The sequence below is a fragment of the Hordeum vulgare genome, chromosome 3H (assembly GCF_904849725.1).
Source record: "Hordeum vulgare subsp. vulgare chromosome 3H, MorexV3_pseudomolecules_assembly, whole genome shotgun sequence".
NCBI classification, from domain to species: domain Eukaryota; kingdom Viridiplantae; phylum Streptophyta; class Magnoliopsida; order Poales; family Poaceae; genus Hordeum; species Hordeum vulgare.
Genome location: NC_058520.1, coordinates 22,903,201 through 22,914,465, shown reverse-complemented (window position 1 = coordinate 22,914,465; position 11,265 = coordinate 22,903,201). Strand labels below are relative to the sequence as shown.

Sequence of the window (11,265 nt, the reverse complement as noted above, 5' to 3'; positions counted from 1 at the left end):
TGAGTTTGACTAACATTGAATGCAAGCATGAACAGGATATAAATCACCATGAATACGAACATCATAGAGGCTATGTTGATTTTGTTTCAACTCCATGCATGAACATGCGCCAAGTCAAGCCACTTGAAACATTCAAAGGAGAATACCATCATATCATACTACATCATAGTCATCTCAAAATCTATGTCGGCAACCAAGACAAACCATTATAATCTCTCAGCTAAATAAGCATGGCATCAGAAACTATGATCTCTAAGTTGTCATTGCAAACATGGTTTTCTCACAACAAAGCTAAATCTGGGTCGACAAGCTAGTCATATTTACAAAAGCAAAATAGATAGAGTTCATACCAGCTTTTCAGTCTCAGTCACTTCATCATATACCATCATTGTTGCCTTTCATTTTCACAATCGAACGATGAAAACGATAATAAGCGCATTAGACTAAGCTGAATCTGCAGGCAAACACAAAGGAGAAGACAAAATAATATGGCTCTTTGAAAGCTAAACAGGTAAGCATGTAAGAACCACTAAGCATTGTAACCAATATCTTCTACCTTGACACAAAGAAAAAGAAAACTATTTACACGGGAAAGCTCCCAACAAGCAAAAGAAGAAAGAAAAATCTTTTTGGGTTTTCTCAAAAGGACACAAAACAAGAAAACAAAAAGAAACTAGCATGGATAGTACAGTGGCAAAGTGTAAACACCGGCTAACAAAGCGAAAGCATAAGCATGAATGTAAAGTCGGTGAGAACATGTACTCCCTCAAGCTTAGGCTTTTGGCATAGCTTGGTCTACTCCCATGTATGATCCTAGCGAAACCCAAAGTCATAATGGGTGTTATACGGGAGTGTTGCAGCCACTGCCTGAATAGCTGCCTCACAAAGTCGAGCAGCAGTCGCCTCCCTCTCATACTCCTCTGCCTCTCCTATGGTTATGTAGTATCTTCGTTTAACCTGAAAGTCAAAGAAAGCAGGAGTAGGAAGGGTAATATGGAAAACACGCTGCCGGTTAAATATCAAGTGGTATAGGAGGGATCCATGATCTATCTCAAGGAACTGGTAGCGTGTTAGAGCGACACGATCAAGGTAGGCTGTACGGAGAGGAGGGTCTTCTCGACGGATGGATACTCCAAGAAAATTTGCTAAGCGTGTAGCATAAACTCCACCAAAGTAATCCCCCTCACTGGCATTTTTATTCAGCCTCCTTGCTATTATAGCTCCCATATTGAAGCTCCTGTCACCTGTTACTGCACTCTTAAGGATACTAAGGTCGGAAGCGCATAGGTGACAATGTGCACCCTTGCCGTTAATGCACCTACCTATGAGGAGGGCAAGGTAGTGCAAGGCAGGGAAATGTATGCTTCCTATGGTGGTTGTGTGATATCTCTGGTTTCTCCCACAGTTATATTGGAGACAAAGTCTCTGACCGAAGACTTAGGAGGATCAATAACACTACCTCCATCGGGTATCTTGCAAATCCTATTGAAATCCTCCAGACCCATGGTATAGGACTTATCGTACAGATCAAACAGTATGGATGATTCATGCCCAGCTAAAAATTTAAATCTACGCACGAAAGAGGCAGTGAGCATAGCATACTGTTCACATTTATCTGAGAGGAATTCTTCTAACCCGGCATTGCGGACAAGTGCATCGAACTCATCCTTGAAGCATGCTTCGATCATGAACTCATCGGAAGGCCATTCACATGGTTGAACCGGTGTGTCCCTTAGTTCAAAAGGTTTGGGCTCCCGAAAGGAGAGACGAGGACCCTTCTTACTTGAGGAACCACCATGGAACTTCCTCCTGAACATAATTTCCTTTGCTGAAATTTTTGAAGTTCAAGAGAAAAGTGAATAAAGACCCACCACACCTTGTAGCAACTACTCCTACTAGTGTCTAGAGACCGTATCACGCGCTAAAACTACTTGGGACCATCTAAAATCAACTTTTCTAGCTCAAGAACAGGGTCACCAAGGTAGCAAGAATTCGCGAAGGATAAAGCACTAGAGCAAAAACTAATTGGACCAATGTAGGAGTCACTTACCAAGGAGTAATTTTCCCAAAACGGTTCGGAGAATGGTGCTTTGAGCAAGGAGATCGAAAATCACAGCCAAATGAGCAAGAACACGGGTTTGAGCTGCGAAACAATTTTTTTGGAGGTGGAAGAAGAGGCTGGGAGCTGGAATGAGTGGAGGTGGTGCCTATGGGCCCCACAAGCTTGCACCCCGCCACCAGGGGGTAGGTGGCGGTGGGGGGCTTGTGGCCCACTGGTCAGTCCCCCTGACCAACTGTGAGGCCCAGAAATTTTCAAAAATTCCAGAAAAAATGATACACTACAAGAAAACCCCTTATAATGCAACACAAAGTTTACAACATTTTAACCATATGTTGCAAATATGATAATAGATACGGATATAAGCGATGCAACAATATGTTGCACAGTTTTGCAGCTCAAGAACCTATCGTGATATATCTCTCCCTAATAATAAAGAAAATTAGGGTTTATGTCGTCCGTCATGGCATTTATGCAAAAAGGCCCCTCCGTTTTCTGTTAATAAATCCACAGTTCTTTATTTAGTGAGGAAAACGTTTCACTTTTATGATTAAGATCTTACGTTTTCCTAGGCGAGGAAGCGCGCTCGCCAGATCCAACCAGCGGCTGCGCGGGACGCAGCTGGCGACGGGCGACGCGACGGCTGGGCGCGGAGCGGCCATGGCGGAGCGAGGCAGCGCGCGGACGGCACTTGCTCCAAAGACGCTCGCCACCGAAGTCTCAAGAAGATGAACCCCGCAACCTCCTCCTAAAATTCCCTTCCGCAAGTGATCGGTTCCACCTTCCGCGCCGCCTCCCCTCCAGGAGCAACCGCCGCCTCCACCGCTCTGACCTCGCCGCCTCCCCTCCTCCAGCAATAAGGAGGAGCAGCCGCTCCCCCCCACCCCGAGCATCAACCGTGTACCCGTAAACTCATCCACCACAAATCCACAGCCGCGGCATCGGGCGGAGCCGTGTGGGAGAGATGTTGCGGCAGGAGGAGAAGGTGCGCTGCACCAAGGAGCCCTTCATCGAGGATGACGACACCCGAAGGATGTAAGGACGCTGCCTCCCACTCCCTTGTCGCGTGATTGTCGTCGCTGCCCGCTTACTGACCCTCGCCCTGTTTCACTGCAGAAAGAGCATGCGGTTCAGCATGTTGTCCGGCAAGGAGATACGCCAGTCCGCGGAAGCGCAGGTCTGGAACAATCGGATCTACGGGCCCGACATGAAGCCGGTGCCCAACGGATTGCTCGACACGCGGATGGTAATGTCTCGGCTCATCCTCATTGATCAGTTCAGGGAATCATGTGTGCATCTGCCCGAACAATTGAGTACTAGCTAGCCAGGCATGCCACTCTGTTTGTGCAATGTATTCTATTATCGATTTCTTTTGTTGTGACAAATTCCAGGGAGCTGCAAACAAGCAAGGGGATTGTGGTACCTGCCATGGTTCATACACCGAGTGCCCAGGCCATTTTGGTTACCTGAAGCTTGCGCTACCGGTTTTCAATGTTAGCTTCTTCAACAATATTCTGGATGTAGTCAAGTGTATCTGCAAGGTAGCACCGATGAGAAGCTCACATGTCTTGGGTTTATGATCAAATGTGCTGCGATGCTTATGCTTGTCACCCCACCATGCCTTTGCAGGGCTGTAGCAGGGTTCTTCTTGTGGAGAAAGATCGCCGAGAGTTTCTGAAGAAGGCGCGACGGCTGGGCGCGGGCGCTTCGGCTCTGCGTTTTTGTCCGGGGGAACGGACGGCGCGGCGAGGGGGTCGCCGGGGGCGTGGCGTGCGGCGAGGCGGCGGCGGCGCGAGAGATTGAACGGCGGGGCGACGCTCGGGACCAGACCCGCTCGCTCCGGCTGCGCCTCCTAGGGGCGTCTCTCTCCCTCTCCCTCCGCGCCCCCGCCTCCCCGGCCGCGTCCGGATCCCGCGCCGCCGCCCCAATCAAGGTCTCGTCCACTATTCACCCTCCCCCTCCCCCCTATCCCGGATCTCCCCCGTGTCATCTATGGATTGCGCCGAGGAGTTCGTGCTCGTCCCTGTTTCACGGAACCCATGGCGCGAGCATGACCGGGCTATTGTCGTGCGGCGAAAGTTGGCTGCCTGCATTTTATTCCCTGTCATGCCAACTTTTTTCTTGTTATAATAAATCAGTTGATGTTCGTGTCCCCACACTGTGGTAGCTTCAATTCCTGTCCATGCTATATCCTGCATCCAGGTTTAGATTCGTTCATCTTGATCTAGCAACGTTTTTTGTTCAAATAGAGACCTGCTCAGTTTTGCAGCTTGAACTCGTTCACCGTGAAATGATTCCCCTGTTGATCTGTTTTCTGATATACGGCTCAGGCATCGTGCGTGAGGAGCAAGGTTACCTGCAGCTTCCCTTCCGTCGGAGCCACCTTCTCACCGTGAGTCGTCTTCTTATTATCTACTTTCATTTAGCTTGTTCAGATAGTTGTCTGCCTGCGGTTTTTCGGACCGTGAAAATTGGACGACTGAGATCACGATAGTTGGAAGAACCTGCGAATTTCTTGCGAGGAACGAGACTTCGGTTCCTCATGTTCTCAGCTTGTTTTGTGATTTGGCCGCATTAAGCACTCACAATTGATGGTTATTGTTATTCCATAATGCATATTATCTGTCATTTTAACACTTCTCTTCTGTATATTACCTGTAACATTGTGCCTTTCTTCAACTGCAGTGCTAGAAGCATTAGCCCGTAAGAGCCACCGCCACACAGGCGCCCCCTGCCACCCCTTGTAAGTTCTTCAATGCACGAAACTTTTGAACTCTGTAGAGATTGGTGCAGCCTGCAGTTGTGTCTGACATACTTTTACCTTTTCACTTTCCATAGCATCTTCTAGCAGGGAGAAGACAAAGGTCGGCATCAATGGTGAGTTCCTTGATAGATACAAAAAGAAATGGCATTGCCAAACTATTGTAGATTTTTTTTGTTCTTGTTCTAGGTGATATTTAATTGTTTCACTATTTGGTTAAAATGGTACGCTTGTGTTTTTGCTTCAGGTTTTGGGCGGATTGGGAGGTTAGTTCTGCGTATTGCAATTGATAGAGATGATATTGAAGTTGTGGCTGTCAATGATCCGTTTATCGATGCTAAATACATGGTAAAAAGTCAGTACGGAGTTATTCTTTTTTAGACCGCACAACATCTGCTGGATGCTTTGAAATGCCAGATATCCACATTGTGCAACTTTTGTTAGATAATATGTGATCTCACCATTGTTTTTGATTTACAATTGTTTGATTCTTCATGAAATGATATCCATATCGAACAAGCAGTGATCAGTTTTCCAGTTCGTCCATATGATTTTTTGAATGAGCTGTTACATGAGAACGTGATGATCTTCAATGAAGTTCTGAATAACTATTTACAATGCCGCCATATGTTTCCTCTAGAGATATTTCTTGAAACAGGACGAACCGGCACACGCAACTATTATGCATCATTGTAATTTTATATGCCTGCTTTAATGAAGAGATGCTTTGTTTGATCTCATCTAACTTGTATATATATGAAGCTTGAGCTGAGCATCCATATTTTGATCTTCATTACATGCTGGAACTTGAAAATATTATATCCATATTGAGATATTCTAATACACCTGAATAGATGTAATTGTTATTCTTCTCAAACTCAAATGCTAAGTTCTATTTTGGGGCTGCAGCTCTGGAGCGGGTTCATGGATTCCAATTGGGTGATAGCATAAATGAATGGAAGAAAAAGAAATGGGATGATTTCCAGCAAACATTATCAAAGGTACCAGTTTCTTTTAGCTGGAATGTTCTATCTATTTTAGCAGGGACTGCTTCACCTCCAATCTGGAGAAGATTATGGCTATGCTTTTCCTTCCATAGCATCTCAGTTCTTGAGTGTCTTGCGTTTATTTCTTTATAGCATGAAGTAAAAAAATTGATAACTTCCCTGTTCATGATGTATTGGGTACTTCCTGCTTGTTTTGTTTTGTCCTAACCTTGGTCCATGCTAAACTTGGTTGGAGGTCTGGTTAGAAAATTGCTGATTATTTTCAGTGGACGGGCGTTATTGGGATAATTAATTGTGAATTAATATGCTATACCTATTTCAATAACATTTACACAATGTATAATTTCAGCTCCTGAGTTTAAAAGAGCCTTGGACCTTAATTATTGATGATGCTTTAGCGGCTTCGTTTGTGGAGCCACAGATTTGATAGAAGATGACATCCAACTACTCAGTAAGTTAGCCTAATCAATGAATTGTACGCAACATCATGTAAGTTAGCCTAATCAATGAACTGCACGTAGCATCATGTATTATTCAAACCAATGAAAGGACATTCATGCATTGGCATTTTAATAAGTATGAATGAGTTGTGGTAGTTTTTCAATTAACCATGAAGCTTGTGACTGTAGTTCTGTGGAGTCATACTAATTACTCCCTCTGTAAACTAATATAAGAGCATTTAGATCACTTAAGTAGTGATCTAAATGCCCTTATATTAGTAAAGAATGCACATAACTAACTGCAATTATGGCTTATTTGATGTATTTATCACTATGAATGGCAGTTGAAGACAATGAGAGGAGTTGGGAGCAGAATGAGGAGCTTGGCTTGAATGACATGGACACTTCCTCTGCAGACATTGCTTATAATACGACCAGCATAGAATAAGTTTTCATCTTTTGTTAGCTGCTATAAGAAGTAGACCACCTCGGCCGAAATCTTCATCAGCACAATTGTCGATTTAACTAATGTGGCCGCCGAGTTTGTCGGTGAAACTGATGAATCCGCCGATTTTGCCGGAGAAAGAAGTGCAGACTTGGTCGGAGATAGAAGATCATCCATCCAGTGCTCCAATGCCTCCGACTTTGTCAGAGGTATGTATCCCACTCATGTTCGATTTTTGTTTTAGAAGTTCATCTCTGAATTAGAAGGGCCTGAAGTATGATAGCTCTCTGAATGTTTGGTGTCTTTGTTGTGCTCCCTGAGTCTGATTCTGCTTTTGTCACTATAACTGATTATTACACACATAGAGTACACAACGCAATACACGAGGGCCGCAACACATGCATATTTACAATTCCCTGATTGGGAAGAAGCTTGTGGGTCAGGCGGTATTAGTAAGTTTGGCGTCCAAGTTTGGCTGCAGGTAGGCCAAGATTTGTTGGCATCCGGTGCTCAGCAACTTGGGCAAGGCATTGTTCTTGCAGCCCTACAGACTAGATTCATAACAGCAATCATGGCCAGCATAAAGCTTCCGCTTTTCTATTCCCATCGATTACACGGAGGAAGCATGGGTGTGTGCCACTTGATGTGCCGATGTGTTCATGTATGTAGAGCTTTACAGGGAGGAAGTAAGTGGTTTCAGGCGCAGTAGGCTGATGGCTATTGGCAGACTACTATTAGGATTATGAAATCTACTTTGATTATTTAGTCACAAAATTGATAGTTCGTTGATTTATTATTTGTTTGCTCGCTAAATCTGAAATTAGTTGCCCCAATTTAATCCACTTGACAAACTTGTCATTCATGTTTGGTTCAACTATTATTAGGTGATGCTCTCTTCGAGTTTTTAAAAGGAAATTTAAACATGAAACTGCACTTACTCTTAATGACCGTGGACTTGTAAGCGCCACACAAAGTTTCTAAAGCAAAAGCACGACCATTTAATGACTACGTTTTGGTGCATAGCATTGATAATGTAATATAGACCAGAGCAAAATTTTATGCATCACTGAACACATGACGTGTGTCGACTACATCATGGTCAGTCAATGAATGAAATTCTAATTGTAGTGCTGGACCATGTTATTGTATCAATCATTTCCTAATTCCTATTGTCAGCTAAGTGTTTAAAGGTGTCATCTTGAATAACAGGTTGCCAGTGTGACTGTGTAGTACCAGTTTATCTTGATAGTTATCCCAAGTGTAGGATAATTGGTTTTAATGTCTGTCTGGTGTGTGCGTGTGCAACTGTCAAATGAGTCTGATAGAACTCAGGTGAAGGCCGAGGAAGTTCTGTTCTCGGATATGCCACACGTAAAACTCGATGATACCAACGTAAACAATGTAAGATGTAATTTTTATACATGAATCAGATGTCGTATGTATTTCATAAAAGAAATGTTATGGTTGAAGTGCAGAGGTTATTGTAAGATTTAATTTCAAATGATATGCTACCACATCATTTTTCTGGTCCAGTCTACTCTTTCTATCGATCCCATATATGAAAATGGCTCGGAAGTTGCATTAGAATATGCCTATGGTGAACTAGGTACTATTTTTTAACAACACGACCCTCATATTTTACTAAAAGGACTCTTAATATTAAAGTGGGTAAAGCAATCTGGTCCTACATCACGAGCTTCCCAAAATTCATAAAATGTTAAAGAAATAAAATTATTAAAAAAGGTTCCTTGTCAAACAAAAGCTGAAAATTCATAAAAATAATACTTCTTAAAAAATATTAAAAATATTATGCATACATAAATTTTGTAAAACAATTTAACATTTAACGTTATCATCGAAAATTATTAAAATCCATATAAAAAATGATGCACAATGACACATGAAGCAAGTTATGCAAAAAACAATAAAAAAAATATTTATCAAAAAATATTTATGGAAAATATGTACTACACACAAATGTCATTTCCCATCAGAAAACAAAACATTATTACCACACAATAAAAAGATCATTTTGAACAAAATGTTTAAAATTTATCTTTTACAAGAAATTTAAAATTTAATAATATATATATATATATATTATTGAAAATATCATACAATTTTTATGTAAGCAGTACCTAATATTTTAAAAAAAACATTTAACATTATTATACACATTTATCTGCATAATGGCACAACAAGCAGGTTGGGTACTTTTTTTTGCCCGGTGCAACGCACGGGCATTTGTACTAGTGCATAAAAAATAAAATAAACAGAATGATGGAGAGAGAGACGTACGAGGAACAGACCCGTCGATCCCCCTTATCTCTCCCAAAACAAATGGCCGCCACCCACCACATCGCCTCCCTCTTCCGACCCACCTCGCCGTCGGCCCTCCCCTTCCCGTCCTCCCACCTCGCCGCCAGCCCTCCCCTTCCCCTCCTCCTACCTCGCAGCTCTGGAGGTTGTCGGATCCGCAGCATCATCCACCCACACCCTCTCGTGTCCCATCTCTCCATATCTCTATTCACGCGGCTTCTCGTTGTTCCACGATAGCGGATTCAAGCGACGTCCGGTGAATCCCGGCACCGGGAAGCAGAACCGAGGTCCCCTCGCACCGTGATGCCCTCCCATCCATCTACGTTCGTCTTTGGAAGCCACCAAAACCCACTCGCAGCCCTCCTCCCATGGCTAGGGTTTCGGGCACCGGCTAGGGCGCCTGCGGCCATGTCGTCCTCCTCGTCCCCCTCTCGTGGCTTCGTCCTCTCTCTCCCAATTTCTGTAACTCTGCTCTTTTCTTATCATGTAGACGTGCAGCGGGAAACAACCAGTGGACAGCCTTGCTATTACTCGAGACGAAGCAGCCATGGAGCTTCCTAGATCGTGGCACATCACAAGCCATTGTTTTTTAGTGATGTTAGGATTTGCCATTGTTTGGTACCAAGTGCCTGCTGCTTGCGGTCAATTTGATTTTGTTGTGCTGCTAGAGTGTTAATTGATGCTTTGGTTGAACTGCAAGGTTAACCCACAGTGCTACCAGCCATAGATTTGAGGAAGTAGAGCATACTATTTTCAGGTATCCAATGAGCAAGGCAGTAGGTTTTCGTGTCTGAGAATATTTATGTTGTGCTTCTACGATTTGTGACGTAGGCTCTTATGAGAAAGTGCAGCCTACATGTTTGTTTGGGTGGATTTTAATTGCCTGGCGCTTTTGTTGTCTCTATCCTGATGCCTACAACCAATTGTACGAACTAATCTGTCAGAAGTGCAAGTTGATGCAGAGCTATGAGGCTTGGATGAGGTCCTGGAGGCAAAAAAATCACGTGATGTTCACAAGTATGGTGACAGTAAGGTGTCAATTTATCTAACTAGTGCTAGCAGGTAATATACTGAGCATATTTGAATTAATTTTTTTGCTGATTATCCCTGATTTGATTGCAAATAATTTTCTGAACTTTGTTCCTAATTTGTTTTCTCACATATGCAAGTAATTGTTCTGTTGAAATTTAATTTGCGCCTCGGATTACACGCAGGCGTTGGTTCAGTTGGACATGTGAGATGTAAGGGGCTGCCAGACGAGATGGCATGGTGTGAGATGCGTTTAGCTGCGCCCTTTTGTCTGAGGCCTAGCCCCAAGGTTCATACTTCATAAGGCTTCCGATCCTTGTTTTCTTTCAGGCGTTATATTTCTCTAATTTCCTTAATAGTTTCTTTCATCATGTCAATAGATCTTTCGGCTCCTTATGTTAGAAGATGTGTTGTTCCCTTACACTTGTATTATCTTCCTGTGTCGCATCTATAAAACATATTGAATCATCCCATTTTTTCTATTAGATTATAAGAAAATTGGTTTCAGAGCAGAGTTACAGTTGACACTAACTCTAAAACAAAAAAAAGATAAAACCTTTGTGATATGACTAGTAAACTGTTGATTATTGTCATAATGCATTACGTACTGACCTATTTTTCCTTTGTAACGGACACTGCAATCTGTTAAGTAAGGTGCATGTATGATTTTTTTATCATGTTTTAGAAACAACACACATTTCAACCTACGTAAATTTGTTTTTGCAGTTGCATGCACTGTTAGTGTTAGGTAGGTAAGTGTAACTGAGATTTAAGTTCTTGCAATTGTTTCTATTCTCTATTGTGTTAGGAGGATTATAAATTATGCTGCAACTGATGCTTTTGAGATGAATATGCAATCATTAATTTTTTTTGTTGAGTTAATATTTGAAAAAACTGAATTACAGAATCTCCATATATGTTTCTTGACTTGAAAACTAATTTATTTTCTATAAAAAAGTGAGAGGATGCCACGCTTAATTAATGTGAATCAACATCTCCAATTTGTCATAATGTTTCCCTTGTGATATTTTCATCAAACCAGTTCCATAACTAATACGCCGTCGTGGTTTTATTAATGTGCGATATAGCTCTGAACTGATGGGAAACTTAAACTTGTCAAGGATCCTTTATCAGCTATTATAGAGAGGTAAACATTGCATTCTCTCATTGAGCCTGGTCTGTCTGCTACGGGTTATAACTATACT

General features: G+C 42.6%; 1 protein-coding gene and 1 long non-coding RNA gene across 2 annotated transcripts; both read left to right on the top strand.

Annotated features, from left to right (window-relative positions):
• The first annotated feature begins 3,182 nt into the window (after window positions 1-3,182).
• On the top strand, window positions 3,183-3,862 carry LOC123439351 (DNA-directed RNA polymerase III subunit 1-like). Its single transcript, XM_045116076.1, has 3 exons — window positions 3,183-3,305; window positions 3,451-3,600; window positions 3,689-3,862. Exons 1-3 carry the CDS (start codon window positions 3,183-3,185, stop codon window positions 3,860-3,862), a joined length of 447 nt encoding a protein of 148 aa, XP_044972011.1.
• Window positions 3,863-4,387: 525 nt separating this feature from the next.
• On the top strand, window positions 4,388-5,163 carry LOC123439350. Its single transcript, XR_006630071.1, has 4 exons — window positions 4,388-4,451; window positions 4,745-4,802; window positions 4,898-4,936; window positions 5,068-5,163. It is a non-coding gene; the product is annotated as an uncharacterized LOC123439350 (long non-coding RNA).
• The last annotated feature ends 6,102 nt before the right edge of the window (window positions 5,164-11,265 follow it).